Source organism: Carettochelys insculpta, chromosome 16, assembly GCF_033958435.1.
Source record: "Carettochelys insculpta isolate YL-2023 chromosome 16, ASM3395843v1, whole genome shotgun sequence".
NCBI classification, from domain to species: domain Eukaryota; kingdom Metazoa; phylum Chordata; order Testudines; family Carettochelyidae; genus Carettochelys; species Carettochelys insculpta.
This window is the reverse complement of record NC_134152.1, coordinates 9,240,087-9,260,665: the sequence shown is the minus strand read 5'-3', so window position 1 is coordinate 9,260,665 and position 20,579 is coordinate 9,240,087. Positions and strand designations below refer to the sequence as shown.

The 20,579-nt window shown below is 39.6% G+C and overlaps 1 protein-coding gene across 19 annotated transcripts in view; it reads right to left on the bottom strand.

Moving 5' to 3' along the window:
* The window catches only part of RBFOX1 (RNA binding fox-1 homolog 1), a 1,793,461-nt gene that overhangs the window by 150,078 nt on the left and 1,622,804 nt on the right, over positions 1–20,579 (bottom strand). For all 19 annotated transcript variants that reach the window (XR_012647710.1, XM_075010515.1, XM_075010513.1 and 16 more), the window contains 3 exons: positions 19,548–19,601; positions 14,393–14,485; positions 12,661–12,721 (listed from right to left, as the gene is read on the bottom strand). Coding sequence is in view for 18 of the 19 variants with exons in the window: in XM_075010515.1 (XP_074866616.1) it covers positions 12,661–12,721; positions 14,393–14,485; positions 19,548–19,601 (208 nt within the window). In the remaining variant the exon portion in view is untranslated. The remainder of the gene's footprint in view (positions 1–12,660; positions 12,722–14,392; positions 14,486–19,547; positions 19,602–20,579) is intronic.

The following is a 20,579-nucleotide window of genomic DNA, read 5'->3' as shown; positions in this document are numbered from 1 at the left end:
CACTGCTTTACTATAGCACTTCACGTCAGAGATGGGAGAACATATCAATTTTGAGCCTTGCCTCAGCAAAGTCTGACAATTATTCAAAAAGTGTGCCAAGCTATGTGCAAAGTCCAAAACACACACACACAAATGCATTCTCATCTTCTTCTGATTTAACAGGTGCCCGCTGAAAGCTATCTTATTCCTATCCTAGTCCATTAAAGCCATTTGGACATGAGATGACTGGACATGAGATGACTTAGATCTCAGCTATCCAGAGGCAGCAGGAAGGAGAAAGGAAATCTGAACACATCTGTTTGCATGGAACATACAGTATTTCATATTTCTATAAGATCTTTCATCCCAGAACATTGCAATTACAAACTATGATCCTGATCCTGCCTCTCTGGCATTAACTAGAGTTTTGCATTATTTTCATTTTTGAACAGGAGTGGGGCCTATACATGGTGTGAGGAACATGGCAATTATCTCTATATATAGTAACAGAGAGGAAGCCGTGCTAGTCTATACATTATCAAAACAAAAAGCAGTCAAGTAGCACTTTAAAGACTAGCAAAATAGTTTATTAGGTGAGCTTTTGTGGGATAGACCCACTTCTTCAGACCATAGCCAGACCAGAACAGACTCAATATTTAAGACACAGAGAACCAAAAACAGTAAGCAAGGAGGACAAATCAGGAAAAGATAATCAAGGTGAGCAAATCAGAGAGTGGAGGGGTGGGGGGGGAGATCAAGAATTAGATTGAGCCAAGTATGCAGACAAGCCCCTATAGTGACTCAGAAAATTCCCATCACGATTTAAACCATGTGTTAATGTTCCGAATTTGAATATAAATGTCAGTTCGTCCACTTCTCTTTCTAAAACGGAGCGATAATTTCTCTTCAGTAACACACTTACTTTGAGGTCATTGACAGAATGCCCCATTCCATTAAAATGTTGACTAACTGGTTTGTGGATCTGGAGTGTTTTGAATGCGTTTTCAAAACACGCCAGATCCACAAACCAGTTAATCAACATTTTAATGGCATGGGGCATTCTGTCAATAACCTCCAGGTATGTCTGTTACTGAAGAGAAATTATCGCTCCGTTTTAGAAAAAGAAGTGGACGAACTGACATTTATGTTCAAATTCGGCACATTAACACATGGTTTAAATCGTGATGGGAACTTTCTGAGTCACTATAGGGGCTCGTCTGCATACTTGACTCAATCTAATTCTTGATCTCCCCCCCCCACCCCTCCACTCTCTGATTTGCTCACCTTGATTATCTTTTTCTGATTTGTCCTCCTTGCTTACTGTTTTTGGTTCTCTGTGTCTTAAATATTGAGTCTGTTCTGGTCTGGCCATGGTCTGAAGAAGTGGGTCTGTCCCACGAAAGCTCACCTAATAAACTATTTTGCTAGTCTTTAAAGTGCTACTTGACTGCTTTTTGTTTTGATCTCTATATACGTGTGTGTATGTATAAAACCATTATATACAAGCTATAGGTTTCTTGGTTATTTGACTGCTGCATAAAAGGTGACTGAGCATTAAATCCTGCAATAAGGCAAAACAATGATTGTAAACAGAATGTGATTTCCTTCTGCTCAAATAGATAATACAAGGAAGCCCACTACAGGTTGAACCTGTCTAATTTGGCACCCTTGGGTCCTGACTGCTGCAGGATGAAAGAATTTGTTGGACCACAGGAAGTCATATTGCCAAGCAGCATGCTGAATACTTTCACTGCTTATTGGGCTTTAAGATGACATTTAGGGCTGAACAACAAGAATTCCGGTGGCACCTTTTTGATTAACAGATATTTTGGAGCATAAGCTTTCATGGGCAAAGACCTACTTCATCAGATGCATGAGTGGGGGTGGGGGGGATTTCACAGTGGTATTTAAAGATGGTGGTCCCAGTGAAGGGGAGGGCCAGAGCTAACAATGTCTATTCAGTCAGGGTGGAAATGGCCCACTATCAGTAGTATGTATCAAAAGAGGAAAAAACAAGTCAGATCAGAGAGGGAGGATGTGGCTCATTGTCAGAGTCATATGTGGGGATGTCAACACCCAGGGCAGAGAAGCTGCTTTTATAAGGAGCCAGCCACTCCCAGTCTCTGTTTAATCCTTGGTTGATGGAATCAAATTTGAAAATAAATTGCAGCTCAGGGATTTCTCTCTCCATTTGATTTTTGAAATTTCTTGTTTTAGGACTGCTACTTTTAAATCTGTTACTGAGTGTCCAGAGACACTGAAGTGCTCTCTCACAGGTTTCTGTACATTACTGTTACCAATGTCTGATTCATGTCCATTTATTCTTTTACGCAGAGACTGTCCAGTTTGGCCAATGTAAATTGCAGTGGGGCATTGCTGGCACATTAGGGCATATATTATATTAGTAGATGTGCAGCCTGTAAAGTAAAGGAGCCCCTGATGGTATGGTTGATGTTAGGCCCTGTGATGATATCACTGGTGTAGATATGAGAGCAGAGTTGGCAGTGAGGTTTGTGGCAGGGATTGGTTCCAGGTTCAGAGTTACTTTGTTGTGATCTATAGTTGCTGGCGAGAATTTGTTTAAGGTTGGCAGGCTTTCTGTAGGTGAGGACAGGCCTGCCTCCCAAGGTCTGTGAGAGTGAAGGATCATTGTCCAGGATGGATTGCAGATCACTGATGAAGTGTTGGAGAGGCCTTAGCTAGGGGCTGTATGTGATGGCCTGTGTTGTTCTGTTGTTTTCCTTGTGAGGCCTGTCTTGTAGCAGGTGGCTTCTGGGTGCCCATCTGGCTCTGTCAATCTGTTTCCTCACTTCCTTTGGGGGTATTGTAGTTTGAGGAAAGCATGGTAAAGGTCTTGTAGATGCTGGTCTCTGTCTGGTGGATCAGAGCAAATGCGGTTGTACCTTAGTGCCTGGCTGTATACAATGGATCGTGTAGTGTGCCCTGGATGGAAGCTGGAGGTGTGTAGATAAGCATAGCGGTCCATGGGTTTTTGGTATAGGATGGTATTAATGTGACCATCACTTATCTGCACAGTAGTGTCCAGGAAGTAAATCCCTTCTCTGGACTGGTCCAGGCTAAGGTTGATGGTGGAGTGGAAACTGTTGAAATCACAGTGGAACTCTTCAAGAGCCTCCTTCCCATGGGTCCAGATGATGAAGATGTTATCGATGTAGTGCAGGTAGAGTAGGGGCGCTCGGGGACGAGAATTGAGAAAGCATTGTTACAGGTCAGCCATTAAAATGTTGGCATGCTGTAGAGCCATGCAGGTGCCCACAGCAGTGCAAATGACTTGAAGATATAAATTGCCCTCAAATCTGAAAGAGCTGTGGTTGAGGACAAAGTCACAAAGCTCCACCACTGTTTGTGCCTCGGTTTCATCAGGGAAAATTACAGGGCTAAATTACAGCTAAATAACAGCACAGAACACTGAGAGCCAGGACTTGTAGCTGGAAACAAACTTTACAGGATCACGGGAAACTTGGCCACACCCATGGTAAGCAGTCATCCAGCTCAGTAAAATCATGCTGGATTATGGATGTTGCCAGATGAGATAGTTCCAGAGTAGAGAGGTTCAACCTGGTTCAGATCATCCATTGGAGTCAAGTATCAGACGGGTAGCCGTGTTAGTCTGGATCTGCAAAGGCAACAAGGGGTCTTGTAGCACCTTATAGACTAACAGAAATGTATGAGCATAAGCTGTCATGGGCAAAGACCCACTTCGTCAGATGCAGGTAGTGGAAATTTCCATAAACCAATTTAAAACAGATTTTGGTTACAATCCCAGGTCAGAAAAAAGGTCGTTTGAACTGGATAAAAGTTAGATATGTGACAAGACTTGTGAAAGATTGAGAAGTCCAAGGGTCAGCAATTGCAGGACACTTTCTACCTCACCCAGACTCAGTGCTGGGGAATGGGAGGAGGAAAGGTGTCTGCGTTAGGAGAAGCTGGAATTAACCTATAAAGGAAAGGCTGTGTTTTGGCTAAGACACTTTTAACTTATAATTTAATCATGCTCTGATTTGAACACAGCTTGTAAGAGTTGATCACAGCTCCAGGAAGGGCTCTGTAGCAGAGAGGATATCCAGCTGAACCTGATGGAGATAAATACTGCTGTGTTAGATGGAGGAAAATACAATAGGTAAACAGGGGTGTTATAGCCTGGTGATCCAGTTAAAAAATGGGGGAGGAACAGGGTTCCCCTCTGAGAGAAGTGTACGCAAACCGCACTTGAACTAAGTGTCCTCACATTCAAAAGAAGCGCCCACAGAGATATTTAAATAGAGATCAAGGGTGCGGCTCAACCCTGAATTGTAACATATTGGAATCATACTCCTCTGTCACTGAAATGTAGCCACCTTTGGAATGAGACACAGTAACTGCTTTTTTTTTTCTTCCTAAAAACAGCAACTCATTGATGTCAGAGCCCAAAGTGAAAGGTGTTCTTCTATAAAGAAAACCCTATTCATTGATAAGGAAAAACAGCTAGTGCAGGAAATACTATATGTAATGTTATTTGCCCCTGAAATGTAGATTAGGTCTTAAAGATACAGAATGTAATTATCTAAATTGCAAATTGCTCAGCCCATGGGGATTACTTCTTTTTTTTCTTGTGAAATTTTATGGGAGTTTTGATGAACACCTTAGTTTTAAGCCCTAATGAAGGATATTTCAAATGTTGTATTTCAACAAGGTTTCTCCTTAAAGACCCCTGACCAGTTGCAGCCCAAAAGATGTGTGCTTAGAGTGAATTTCAGCTCCTTCAGTATCCACTGACAAAGGGGGTGACACATTGCTCAGATCTGAACAAACAATAATGGCCACTCAATTTGTCCAAGAGGAGAAAAAAAATCCTGATAGGTGCAGATTACAGCTCACAGCTGAAAGTCACTCATATTTCATTTCATTTCCACTCCTGTTCTGAAGCTGTACCATCTAGCTTCCGGAAGCTAACACAAAGAACACTTCATTCATCATGAAAATAACAGCAATTAAACTTTACTTTGTCTTGTCAACGAAGTATGCACTGGGCCATAACTGTGTGGGTTAATCAAGTGTAGTATGAGCGAGGAACTGCCAAGGAAGTCTGGTTTAAGTTGGAGGATGCAAATTCTCCCCAGTGAGTATAATTTGATACATTTGCCTTATTGTCACAGCACTAACTTTCCCCTCCTGTTGAACCTCTAAAAGCTGCAACTGTGAAAAACAAATCTATACATAATATAGAGAAATATAGATTAAGTGCACACTAGGGAGCAATCATGTAGTGTACGCAGCTATCCAGCTTTGGCAGGAAGATGGACATAACATCAAAGGATATTTTCCACTTCTAAGGCCAGATAGCTTACTGCAGTGCACCTGCTTTACACCAGTTGATTCTGGCTGTATAGCTGGCATAGCTAGCCATGGCAGAATCACCCCAATGTAAGGGAATACCTTAATAACACAAACACACTTATTACACATTTCCTCTTGGCTGTCTGTGTATTACGCATGGCTGGAGGAAAGGGGTGTGGCAAGGATACCACTTTACTGAGCTTATCAAAGGCTGTGGTTTCAGAATCTTAGGAACTAGCTCAGCATACAGAAACCCCAGAGGCAAGGCAAGGCAAGGCAAGGCAAGTCTACATGTCCCTGTCCTGACTTGTGCTGCTTGCTCCCCAGTCAGAGATGAAGACTTACTTCTAATACCACTTCTGCAACCCTGTATACCCCATGAGCCTACAGGTTTCAATCTACTGCCTTAAAATATACAGTAAGCATGAGATTGAAAAATAAACCTTCCTGGATTAAATGTGGAACAAGACAGGCTTGAAATCTAAAAATGATTAAAATTCACTTTCCCAGTCATGTTCCTAGCAGGCAGCTAACTCAAATTGAAAAGGCAGCTGTATTTCCAAAAGAGATGGCAAACACAAGGTAAGTAACAAACATTTATCTCCCTGCTTGCATAGGGTTGCATGGACAGCTGTAATAGTAACTGATTCCTTGAGTGACTAACTATCTAGGGAATCTTCCAAGGTTTTAGTTCCAAAAACTCCTCACTCATAAAAAGAAATCCCATATAAAACAAGCTGTCAAAAACTTAAGGTTATTCTGTTTTAGTATCTGCTCCACGTGTGAATACGGCATTCATTATATAATCTCTGCTAACAAACTACCACTAACAAGACTGTGTGAAACAAAATGCAGCACATCCTATTTCCCAATATACTTCTATATTTTTTCCCAAACACATATGTAGCCCAAGGACCAGTGCATTTTAGCCTCAGTCCTGGGAACTACAAGTTGTGGACTGCGCTGAAGCAGCATGCAGACTGCAGGCAGAGGAGTGGGTCTGCTGAACTGTGGTTCTGTTTTGTGCTTCTCTTCAGAATAAAGCCTGTTCTCAGTGGTTTGTCTGAGTGGGTCTGGTCTGAGGTACACACACATTAATACAGAACACAGAGCAAACCAAGGAGCCCCAGGCCTCGTCTCCCAAGTTATGTAAGAAATTGCAAGGCTTCCCCATAGCTCATTAACCTCACACTGGGCTAGTGAACAGGAGTGGCTACATATATGAAAGACAAAACTGTGCAGGGTAAGACTTTGTTATTGAAATATACACACACAAAGCAATCTAGCCCCATATTTTCAAAAAAAGGATCTTTAAGAATATCTACACGAATAAACAAATTATTCAGGGTTACTTGTTTCGACATAGCTTGCAAATGCTGGTGCTTGGAACCCATAATATAATTGTGATGCTGCAACCCATATTCTTCACAGTGATATTATAATATGATATAATTGTGGCAGAAGTCTCATGTATTTTATGCAGGATAGGTTATGTGTGATATAATTTGAAAGATTTTGATCTACAGAGCACAATTAACCTATTTGTATGCATGTGCCATTTTTGTATCTGAAGTTAGGATCATTCACGATCTATCTGTATTACGAATGTGTTTACCATTCAGCAAAAACAATAAGCAGAACTGTGGCACCTGAGAGACTAACAAATTTATTAGGTCAAGAGCTTTCATGGGTAAAACTCACTTCATACCCATGAAAGCTCATGACTTAATAAATTTGTTAGTCTCTAAGGTGCTACAGGACTGCATGCTATTTTTGAAGTTACAGACTAACAGGGTTACCCCGCTGAGATTTTTTCCATTTGGCACAAGACTCTCAGTCTGGATGGCTGAGTGGGAAGTATCCATTCAAGTTAATGAACCATTAGGGCTACGTCTACACTAGCACACTACGTCGAAGTAGCCTATTTCGAAGCAAGGACATCGAAATAGGCTACTTCAATGCATATCGTCTACACGTTCTCCAGGGCTGGTGCCATCAATGTTCAACGTTGAAGTAGCAACGGCGAATGTTGAAAGGAGACGTCCTGGAAGGAAATGCAGAGCGTCCACACACACAAGCACCCCCGTCGAAATAAGGGGCCAGCAAAGCCCCAAGCAATTCCCTTAAAGAGCCCCTCCCAGACACACTCAGCCTGCACAGCACGAGATCCACAGAGCCAACAACCGGTCGCAGGCCCGGTGCACACAGCTTGGACCCCCAGCTGCAGCAGCAGCAGCCAGAAGCCCTAGGCTAAGGGCTGCTGCACACGGTGACCATAGAGCCCCGCAGGGGCTGGACAGAGCGTCTCTCAACCCCTCAGCTGATGACTGCCATGGAGGACCCCACTATTTCGATGTAGCGGGACGCGGATCGTCTAAACACGCCCTTCTTCGACATTGAACATTGAAGTCGGGCGCTAATCCCATCTTCGGATAGGAATAGCGATTGCGATGTCTCACCGCCTAACGTCAATTTCAATGTCGAAATAGCACACGGTGCATGTAGTCGCGACACGTACTATTTTGGTGTTGTGCCAGCTACTTCAAAGTAGCCAGCTAGTGTAGATGCACCCTAGGAGAAAAACAGCAGGCCTTAGAAGAATCTTGTCACCTACTGGTGGGCCTGCTTCAGGATGCTACAGGTAGTCTCTGAGTTATGGCAGATGATTGACAAATCAGAGAGTTTGTGAATGTCTGATAATGGGAATATTAGTTAAAGCACGCTAAGCATGACACAGGAAATTATGTCTGTATTTAATTCCTATGAATCCCGTGACTGTTATAGCCCAATACTTTTATCATATCATTGAGGCACATATCTACATGTACTTGCTCAGTGAAGTTCCAAGAGCTTCTGTTAACAGGGATGTAAAAGTGCATGAGTGATATTTTGAACAAGCACTATACATCTAGGTCATTACATTGGCGTATATATCTATTTGCTGATTCTACCTATGAGGAGAAGATTAAAAATGCATAACACAAGATAAGCAGTTCACAAGACAGCTTCAAATTACATAAGAAATGCTTTTATCAACACAATTTAATGAGTGTACATTTCCAGTGGAAAAAAAAATGACAATACCAAAAATCAAGATAAGGTCTATTTTATGTGACACCGAAGCAAACTCATCTGTAAAATGCACAATGGTGTAAATAATAAGGTTCAAGCTTCATCATCCCTCAGATTAAATTTGGTATTTGATGCTGAAGGGATGACACTATTTCTTAGTCCACATAGTAAGATACTTGTAAATATGCACAAAATTGATATCAAATCTTGTTTTACCTCATCATACAACATACTGAACAAAAGGGTGAAAGTTTCACACGTATATGAAATGTGCAATCTAACCGTTAGAACAAAAATTATTGTAGGATCCACAGAATCATAGAAAACTAGGACTGGAAGGGACCTCGAGAGGCCATCGAGTCCAGCCCCCTGCCCCAATGGCAGGACCAAGTACTGTCTAAACCATCCCTGATAGACATCTATCTAACCTGTTCTTAAATATCTCCAGCGATGGAGATTCCACAACCTCCTTTGGCAATTTATTCCACTGTTTGACCACCCTGACAGTTAGGAACTTTTTCCTAATATCCAACCTAAACCTCCCTTGCTGCAGTTTAAGTCCATTGCCTCTTGTTCTATCCTCAGAGGCCAAGAAGAACAAGTTTTCTCCTTCCTCCTTATGACTCCCTTTTACATACCTGAAAACCGCTATCATGTCTCCCCTCAATGTTCTCTTTTCCAAACTAAACAAGCCCAATTCTTTCAACCTTTTTCCATAGGTCACATTCTCTAGACCTTTAATCATTCTTGTCGCTCTTCTCTGGACCCTCTTTAGTTTCTCCACATCTTTTTTGAACTGTGGTGCCCAGAACTGGACACAATACTACAGGTGAGGCCTAACCAGTGCAAAGTAGAGCGGAAGAATGAGTTCTCGTGTCTTGTTCACAACACACCTGTTAATGCATCCCAGAATCATGTTTGCTTTTTTTGCAACAGCATCACACTGTTGACTCATATTTAGCTTGTGGTCCACTATAATCCCTAGATCCCTTTCTGCTGTAGTCGTTCCTAGACAGGCTCTCCCCATTCTGTATGTGTGAAACTGATTGTTCCTTCCTAAGTGGAGCACTTTATATTTGTCCTTACTAAACTTCATCCTGTTTACCTCAGCCCATTTCTCCAATTTATCCAGATCATTTTGAATTATGACCCTATCCTCCAAAGAAGTTGCAGCCCCTCCCAACTTGGTATCATCTGCAAACTTAATAAGCATACTTTCTGTGCCAATATCTAAATCATTGATGAAGACATTGAACAGAACCGGTCCTAACATAGACCCCTGCGGAACCCCACTTGTTATACTTCTCCAGCAGGATTAAGAACCATTAAGAAGTACTCTCTGGGTATGGTTATCCAGCCAGTTATGCACCCACCTTATAGTAGCCTCATCTAAATTGTATTTGCCTAGTTTTTTACAAGAATATCATGAGAGACTGTATCAAATGCTTTACTAAAGTCTAGATATACCACTTCTACCACTTCTCCCCTATCCACAAGGCTCGTTATCCTATCAAAGAAAGCTATCAGATTAGTTTGACAAGATTTATTCTTTACAAACCCATGCTGGCTGTTTCCTATTACCTTACCACCTTCCAAGTGCTTGCAGATGATTTCTTTAATTATCTGCTCCATTATCTTTCCTGGCACTGAAGTTTAGCTGACTGGCCTGTAGCTTCCTGGGTTATTCTTATTCCCCTTTCTATAGATGGGCACTATATTTGCCCTTTTCCAGTCTTCTGGAATCTCTCCTGTCTCCCATGATTTTCCAAAGATGATAAGTAATGGCTCAGATACCTCCTCCATCAGCTCCTTGAGTATTCTAGGATGCATTTCATCAGACCCTGGTGACTTGCAGACATCTAACTTTCCTAAGTGATTTTTAACTTGTTCCTTTTTTATTTTATCTTCTGAACTACCCCTTTCCCACTAGCATTCACTATGTTTAGCATTCCTTCATCAGACTTCTCAGTGAAGACCGAAACAAAGAAGTCATTAAGCATCTCTGCCATTTCCAAGTTCCCTATTACTGTTTCTCCCTCCTCACTGAGCAATGGCCCTACCCTGTCCCTGGTCTTCCTCTTGTTTCTAATATATTTATGAAAAGCCTTCTTGTTTCCCTTTATGCCTGTAGCTAGTTTAAGCTCATTTTGTGCCTTACCCTTTCTAATCTTTCTCCTGCATTCTTGTGTTGTTTGCCGATATTCATCCTTTGTAATTTTTCCTTGTTTCCATTTTTTATACAATTCCTTTTTTATTTTGAGATCATGCAAGATCTCCTGGTTAAGCCAAGATGGTCTTTTTCCATATTTTCTATCTTTCCTACACAGCTGGATAGCTTCCTTTTGGGCCCTTAATAATGTCCCTTTGAAAAACTGCCAACTCTCCTCAGCTGTTTTTCCCCTCAGTTTTGCTTCCCATGGAGCCTTACCTACCAGCTCTCTGAGTTTACCAAAATCTGCCCTCCTGAAATCCATTTTCTCTCTTTTGCTGTTTTCTGTTCTACCCTTCCTTAGGATTGTGAACTCTGTGATTTCATGATCACTTTCACCCAAGCTGCCTTCCACCTTCAAGTTCTCTACCAATTCCTCCTTATTTATTAAAATCAAATCTAAAACAGCTTCCCCCTGGTAGCTTTTTCAACCTTTTGGAATCAAAAGTTGTCTCCAATACAATCCAAGAACTTACTGGATAGTCTGTGCCCCGCTGTATTAGTTTCCCAACATATATCTAAAGTCCCCCATCACCACCAAATCTGGGGCCCTGCTTGACTTTGTTAGTTGTTTAAAAAAAGCCTCATCCACGTCTTCCACCTGGCTAGGCGGCCTGTAGTAGATGCCTATCAGGACATCACCCTTGTTTTTTACCCCTCTTAGTCTATCCCAGAGACTCTCAACACGTCCATCTCCTACGTCATCTCCAGTTAAACTTTGTGTCTGTCTGGCTTGATTCACTGAGGTGACATTTTAAAGAAGAATCAGCAAAAATGAAGGACACTTTCCATTTTCATCACATGGGCAGACACATATTCAAAGTAAGAAAAGTTTCTGGAAAAACTTGAGGAATGTTATAAATAGTTCAATAATTATATGTCAAATTCAGGTCAGTTACTTTATTTTTATTGTGCTGGGTGGAAAAAGTCTGACATGCCACTGAAAAATAAACAGCTCATTTCTGGTTGCCCCACTTTTTTGCAAAATCTCACTAATGAGCTCTCAAATGCACAAAATAAATTCCATTATATTTCTGCACAGAAGGGTGTCTCAGCCATCTGTGGAAACCTGCATTTATTGATCATGTATGTTCACTTTTCTTTTGTATTTTGAGGGCTAGAGCAGGAATAGAGATAACAGTTTGGAAAGTTTCTTACAGAAGTATCCAAGCCACACAGAACAAATATTTAGTGTCAGTAAATAAATTTCTGCACTAATTTTTGTAGTTAAAGGGTGTTAATGGGTTGAAATAACTCACAGAAAATAATCTCTGGGGGGACGTGGAGGGGCTAAGCAGCTGAATTAAGCACTGGATAAGGGATGAGAGAGGGAAATCTCTTTGTAAGGCACTACACAGAACACCCCACCCGCATTTTTACTGATGACTATTACTGGTCTGCAATAATAGAGCTACTTGTTAAATCAACAACAAAGACATAATTTGTATACGACTTCCTAGTTAGATTCTTGTACAGAAATAGGGGAATCATAAAACAATTATAATTTGCTCTTGTGAAAGAGAAAACAGAAACCATCCTGAAGTAATCTGTATTATGACAACACCAAAGAGCAGCTCATGCTCCATAGAGGGATCACCTATCCAGCCTTCATCTCAGCTTCACCTCTTAGGACAGAATTGTCCCTATGGTTAGTTCAATCACTGCTATAGATATACACACACACACACACACACACATATATATAACACTGCACAAAGCCGGAAGAGAAAGATTGATTCCAAGAAACTATATTCTCTGGTATATGCAGTGTCAGTTTACTTATCGCTACCAGTTAATGTCTTTCAGATTCTGATCCTGCAACATATTGCATGCCAATGGAATACCGTACCACTGAAATCAACAGAACTTTACCCAGCTGCAGCAGTTTGCCCAGCCATAGGCCTCCATCCTGTGAGGATGGCACAATGAAATCCCAGAGAGGCCACAGGAAATCATTAGGACTGTATTCTACTTCACTCACAGGGAGCACCTTGCAACATCAGGACTTGCATGCTTTCTGGTATTTGAAAGTAAAAGAAAGGCTCAAATGCTCATGCACTTACCATTTGTATATGGGTTGACAGTCTTTTTATTTGTCATTACACGTGCTGTTGCGTTATTTACCTATGCACATAGAAAACTAAATTAGTAAGTGTTATAGAGAGAGACTGGCACTAGTAAATGCATGCATTATTACTGCTATTAGTCATATAAAAATAAAATGCAATTTAATTTATAAAAGGCAATAGGTGCATAACAAAATTATACTATATATAATTACATTTACTTTCATAACCATTTAAACTTACAAATCATTTCAATAAAGCAACATCATATCATTTAAATTTTAATAAAGACACATTAAAAGCAAATTAAAAAGGTACTGCATAATTTAAGATTTAAGAGCATGCTCGTATTCCATGATAACACTGAAACAATAAATCTTTCAAAACAGAAAAAAAATATTTTTATATGAAGGAACATGCAGTGGAGTAGAGGGGGAAGAGACAAGGTACAAGGAACAAATAAAATGTCAAAAAAGGGACAAACAAATTTTAGCAGTGTGCAACATAATCCTTTAGAAGAGAAGTACCATTGGAAAAGCAACATCTAGCATTCAACACTTGGAACAAGAGCCTTTTTCATTGCAAGAATTAACAAAATCATTCAAGCTTTAAAATCACAGCTAACAAAAGGATAAAAAGAGGGTGCATTATTTAACACAATATGGAGTTAACAATCTGAGTAAGATGTGCACGAAGTCATATCCTCAATCCAATCAGTGCCTCCCAGGCTTGCTTAAAACGTACACTCAATTACAGGCGTACCAATATAGAAAAAAATATAGCATCAAGAAAACTTAATACAACAAGTCAAAAAAATTCACGTGGTATATCAGCGCTAAATACGTGAAACGGCAGATGGACTTCTCCACTTACCATTCAGCACCATCGCCAGCATGGGTATGTATACAGTTACCATGGTTACTGAGAGTTTGGTGAGGGCCCTAAGCGCTACCGTCGAAGGGGGAAAATGAAAAGGCAAAATATGCAACATCTTACTCAAAAGACGACAGCATTTTAAATTGGTATTTTTTTCTTTTTTTTTTTGCTTTTTTTACTCTAACAATTATGACTCTGAGGCAGTGTTGAAGGGGACCCAGTGGTACCAAAAGCATTTGGGTTTGTTTTCTGATGGCAATGGATGGTTCAGGCCAACCAGGAAAACCAGTTTGGTGGTTCCTTTGAAATGAAACTTTCAAACATTTTGATTTTGTTTGTTTGTTTGTTGTTCTTTTGTTTCTTTTCATCTCTTTTGGATGCTATAATCTCCTAATTTGAAATCTTTTAGAAGCCACTGCGGATCCCACATCAACCCAGCATCAAAAAGAAAAAAAATAAAACCCAACCTTTTCTTTTGGTTTGTCTGTCACATAGTTTTGTTTTCGTTTTTGATATTTTTGTTGTTCTTTTTTTTTTGGAATTTACTGCACCCATAAAACATAGAAAATAGTAACTTCAAAATATTAAAGCTTTCAATTTGTCTCATTTCTGTCATCCACCTGATAGCAATAATGAGAATAATAATAATAATAATAATAATCACAAAAGAAATAATAATAAAAAACCCAAGTAAGGCCAGATAATCTCTTTATATATAAATATATATATATATAAACAATGGGAGGGGAGAAGGGAGCACACGAAAGACACCAATGATGCATCTGAAACAACAAATGAGAGTGAAGCAGACATTTATAAAAAAGATGAAAAGGAAAATATTTTGAACATGCACCTCGATTTTACGGCCCTCTACCACGGTGCCGTGTAATTTCTCCCTCGCCCTGTCCGCATCAGCACTATTTTCGAAAGTTACGAAACCAAATCCCTGCATGCAGGAGGGAGAAGGGGGGAAAACAACATGCACATTATTATTTCAATCAACGACCACTTGTTTGCTTATGTTCTCTTGCTTTAATTTAATATTTTCTTGTTCTTGCTTCATTTCTGTAACATGCAAATTAGAAAAATTATAATCATACTGAGATGTGCAATAAATAAGCGACAAATGTGAACAAGTTTTTTTTTCTTTCGTCAGTTTGATAATACCCCCTGAAGAAGTCAAAGAATGATACCAAAGATACCTTTGTAAATGTCACTACAGAGGAAAATAAATCTAACAAAAATGAAATCAAACTCAAATTTACAGTGTCTCCACATAGAAAAAATGAAATAATGAGAAAAGAAAGTGAACCACTTTTTAACGACATGCAGATAGTCTCAACAAAATAATAAAAAAAAAACCATGTGCACAAAATTCAACACTGAATGCCAATATACTCTTAAACATTGCCTACTTAGTCATGCTGTTGTGATTGTAAGAAACATTTTTTCCCATGCAACACTAGGGTTATTTAAACTTTAGTCAAACTGTATAGCCTTTACTTATTTTTTTATAAAATTAAAGAAACTGAAAAAAAGGGAGAAAGAAAAGAAAAGAAAACCACCAACAAAAGTGGTAATTTTATAAGTATAAACTTTCTGATTTTCAAAAGATCAAACAAAATCACATGATGTGAATAGAAAGAAACTTTTATAAAGTAATAGAAATGCAAACATTTGGAGTAAATTTAACTGCTTCATGTTCATATTATTTTTGATATAATAGTACATGCAACAGACTGTTTATTCTCCCTACTCCCTTGTTAGTGGGACAGGGATATGCAACTTTGACATATTATCGAGAAAAAATAAACCACTAAATGTCTGAATACCCTCCTGCATAAAACATAATTGACTATTCTAAGAGCTTAACATTTTTATATTAGACTAAACATAGACTCCCAATCTTTCTAGCATTCTTTTTTCTTGTGCTATAATAGCAGACAAATATGATTTCAAACTTAGAAAAATTAAAATTCTTTATCTGCTGCTGACGTTGTTGCTAACATCACTTTAAAATTGTATTTCAGTATTTAAAAAACAAAACATTTATATATCATGATCACAAATATACTCCAACCCTTTGAAACAATTCAAATATTGCCAGTGATGTGCTTTTGCTTGTCACCCTCAACAATTTGGGGTCAGTTTTCCCAACAGAAAGGCATTAACCATGCCCAGTGTTTTAAATTAACAAGCATGTGCAAAACATTCATGATGCACTGTTAAGGACAGTCTTCCCATTCCAAATTCTTCTGCTGTACGTAATCGAAATCCTGTACCAGCCGCACATAATTTTCAGTATCATTTTCACCCTTACAAACTATTCTCAGCACAACTTTTCTTTTGTAGTGCCCATCTTTGTTAGACCTAGTCTACACTTAAAATTAGATTAATCTAAATATGTCACTCAAAACCTTGACACAGTTAGGTTAACCTAACCTAACCTAACCTAATCTTCCTACTATAAAGGCAGGAAGCTATCATCTTTTGAAGAGGTGGATTAACTACATCAACAAGAAAAAAATCCAATCAATATAATAAATGTCTACATCATGGCCATAGGCACCTCAAGCAAGAGGCACCATACACCTATTTCTCATCACTTTGCTAATAAAACACAAGAGAAACCCTAAAGGATAAATTTTATTAAGCCAATCTTAATATAAAAACATACATCTATAATTCTGCTAAGTAAAGCTGCGTCCACTTCCTTAGCTATGGTCACACTGTTTCCCAGGGAAAAATGGAGTTTCTGTAGCAACATAAGTTCTGCTCATTACTGAGCCACTGTATCCTTCTCCACCTGGTGCTGTCCATTGTTGAATTGTGCAGTCAGTCTCCACCCAACCCAGTAATTTCTCAACAATCTAATCTATCACCACTTGCCATCTATCAGCAGAAGGATATCTAAAGATTTGGAAAGGGAAAGGGACAGAAAGTTAACGTTTCTTGAGGAGTAGTTCCCTTATATGTAACCTGAAAAAGCAATTAGCTAAATAGGAAAATAATACAAACCATTCAGAATGCCTTACGTGCAAAGCCAAAAAAGTGATTGTATGAAAACAAAACACACTGAGAAACTATTAGGAATTATTTTTAAAAGTGCAGGCTGTTACTCCTCTTAGCTGTTCAAGCCATGGATTTATCTACACTTTGCATTATGTTGGGAAATGTGTGCAGGCATGTGTGTTCAGAGTAATAATATGTGGGTGTAATCTTCCATCCTTCTCTAATTCTCAAACAACATACTGGCTACTTTAAACTGCTATTTGCCCATCCCATCAAACCTCCCATACTGGAACAGATCTGGAAACAAACTCTGAAATCCAGGTGTCACTGAGAGAATTCGTCTGCAGAACCTTATCAATGCAGCCATTTATCCACTGTCCTGAGGTTCAGATGGCCTTACAAGGGGGTGGAGGGCCTCACTGAGGATGAACTGCTGGAAGGTCTCAAAAGTTCAGGACACTCTTCCTCAGCTGAGGGAAATAAGTCCTGGCTGGACAAGGTCCTGGACAGGATGACTTAGTAGGGGTTGAGCCTTCTTGAAGCAGGGGGTGGACTAGATGACCTCCTGAGGTCCCTTCCAGCTCTGGGATTCTGTGATATGTAACCCCAGAGGCACTGAGATCACTGACAGGGGAGAATGAAGTCTCTGCTGTACAGCTTTGGCTCAAAGGCAGCTGGTGTTTAGCTCGTGTGGCAGAGCACATGGCTTTACTTCCTCAGATCACAAGTTCATTCCCTCCTGTGGATGACTCTGATCCTTTAGCCTTACAAGTGGGTTCATACAGTAGTACAAGTTACTCTAATATTGTCTGTTTCTTCTTCTCTCTCCTTTAAGCACAATATAGCCAACTTTCTTGGGGAGATGGTTGGGTTTTTATTGTTGTTTGTTGGGGTTTTTTTCCTTTAGAAGTCCCAACAGACCTCACTTACATAATGGACAAATGAGTACATAAATGTTTTAAAGTGTAAAATCATTAAATAATTGACAAAAATAGAAAATCGTGTTCATTGTCATTCAAATACTGAATACATCCCGAAAGGACAGCTATGGACAACTAATGAAATCCAGGGCCTCAGCGGGTTTGTTAAGGAAGCATGCTCAAGTTTAAAAATATTAGAGCAATGTTACAATGAGTCTGGTTCTGAATGACGAAAACTAAATTTCCCACAGAGGACTGAAATGAGAAACCTAGGAGTTCTCTCTGCTTGCCTTCTCAGAGCAAGGTTGCATTAGTGCTCGTGTTTTCCAGATATGAATTGTTTTATGTATTCTGCAGTTGCAGCTTACAGAAGTACCCAGGCTCAATTTCTGTCTAAATGCAAAAGGTGATTTGATGTGACTCTTAAGAGCATTCCTGGCATCTTTTATAGTCTTTTAATCACTGATGGAGAGGGTGAGACCCTAACAGCTTCTGTATAGTGAAGGTCAGTGGGAGGCTGGCACCAGAGTGCATGGATGCCAACCGATAATGTACACATGTTGCACCATGTAAAAGTTGGATTGAGTTGGTGCTTTACCCCATCTAAGATTTTGCACTGGTGCAGCTATACTGGTACAAAAAAGTCCAAGGTATTAAAGCCCTTAGGGGGAAAAGGTAGATAAACTGACCATATCCACTCAAGCCTTGAACTTACTCCTGAAACCACCAAAGCTGCCTATAGTGCTGTTTGTTCTGAAATTTTATATCCTCAGAACAAGTCTCAAACGACCAGTTTCTTTCACAAAGACTACTGAACAGCCAGCCATCAGCTAAGTATAAGACCACCACTAGCAAGCTAAGCCCATCTGAACTGTCAACCTAAAGTTAAAAGGTCCTGCATTCTTATACTAGCTTAATATCACCTGTCTTCCAAGCCCTTCTACAAAAGTTCCCCAGGATCTCGTTTACAAAATAGGGAGTAAATATTCTCACTGGGTTTGGGAGAATGTCAATTTATGAATGCCAAAGCAACTCAAAGAGGTTTTAGAGTATAAGTCATATGATGATTGCATCATTTTACATGGAGGGATAGGTGACCATTTAAAGTTTAGATTTGAAAATGCAGACACTTTAGGCGACGTATTAGTAGAAGGATTATAGCATATCTGAAATAAAAGAGAATTATAATGTATCTGATTTACTAAAAGATGAAAAGTCATCCCATCATTAATACTGAACCATATGCAGGAGAAGAAGAATTATTACAAGTCTGATATATAGGAGGACAAAGGTTAGAATGATTCGAAGAGGAGGAGAGTTCTATGCATATGACGTATGCATAGAAAATTATAATGCAGCTAGTATGGGTAAGATTTACTGGGCAAATGACTGCTGTTTTGCACCATTTAATGTAAATTACCTAAGGATAACAATCTTACTCATTTATTTCTTAAATACTCAATAAATCAGACTATAAATTTAAAGCACAGTAACTTCCCATAGAACTAAAATAAATTTATAATGCAATATATTGTCTTTATGAGTAGAAATACTAAAATGACATTGTATTCAAAGGGTTGGTGCACTGAAGTTTTTAACTAACCAGGAAACATCTGCACTTCAATAATCTGGAAAAATCACATATTTTATTCTTTGAGCAATTACTCAAGAGCTTATTTGATATTACTAACTTTCATTTCAATGGCAGAATATACCTATTGTAGCAAATGATCTGCTTATTTTTTGGCAAACATGACTCATTTTATAAAATGAGCACGGTAATTATCATTAGAGGGTAAAGAATCAGCCCAGACAATATATGATTATATGTAAAAGCAACAAACAAAATTTCACTTGAACTGCTGACAGTTCATAGCACTCAGAATTTTTCCTTTCAAAAGATTTAAAATGGTCCATTGAATTCCATGCTGTTTGGAAAACTGACTAAAAGCTCCAAAAAGTGTTTCCATTTAAGTGGATTTTTAAGACACACTTATCACACCAGTGCAGTTGTTTTCTCTTAATTTTATCAAATACTTTAACTGATGGAGTCTTCTGGTGAATTAAACTGCTTACCTTTGAGCCTCGCTCATTAAAAATAATTTCAACATCTAAGATTTTACCAAATTGCTGAAAAGAAACAGAAAAGTCACATGAACATGAAAACTTTTATTATAAGATTTAGTATAGGAGAGTCATGCAATAAAAAAATGACATATTGGACAAAATGACAAAGTGGAGAATAGCTGAATCAAGTGTCTGTTGTGATGAACCTGATACACAGCTAAAATTGTGTCATTACAATTCTGCATAATCAATAACAGCAATTAAAATACAGTATCACCTACGGACAGCAAACCACATTATGGTTAAACTCATAACCCAGTAACTTTAGATAGAAAAGTTAGGTGCGGTAAAATCTTTTATTGGACCAACTTCCGTTTGCGAGAGAAATGTTTGAGCCACACAGATCTCTTGTTTATGTGAGATACCCTGAAAAAGCATTCTGGAGGTGCTGTAAAACTCATTTTTCCTCACAAAAAAAGGTTGGTGCAATAAATGATCACCCACTTTGTCTCTCAAATATATTTGGAGCCCCAGGGATGAAAGTAACTGAAGTTTCTTACAAATACTGTCATATTGCAACCCCTCAGTGTACAGGGTTAGAAGGGTTGAGATACAACAGTACCTGTAAGAAATTTAAGTGTGGCAAGGAATGATGGGGCAGTCTGGGCAGGAGGGCTGCGCATGTGTAGGGGGGTGCACATGACAGGGCAAGTGGGTGGCATGATGGACCGAGGACAGGAGGTTGGTGTGCAAGAGTCAGGGTAGAGGATTGGGGGAGGGAGTTCCAGTGGTGGGGGGGGGATGGAACTCAGGGGTGGGAGCATGACCACTGTGCTGCCTGGCTACGAGACGTCTGGGGCTGACATTCTCACCCACCCACCCAACCCCGTACCTAAGTACAGGACCAGAACCTGGTTGTGGTGTGGCCCTGCCACCCAGGGGTTGTGGGTGTTGGCTCAGGCTCACTGGGAAGGGGTGTGGTTTGGACTCCTAGAGAGATGAAAGGTAGAAGGGGAAGGGAGTGGGGTACAAAGGGAGGGG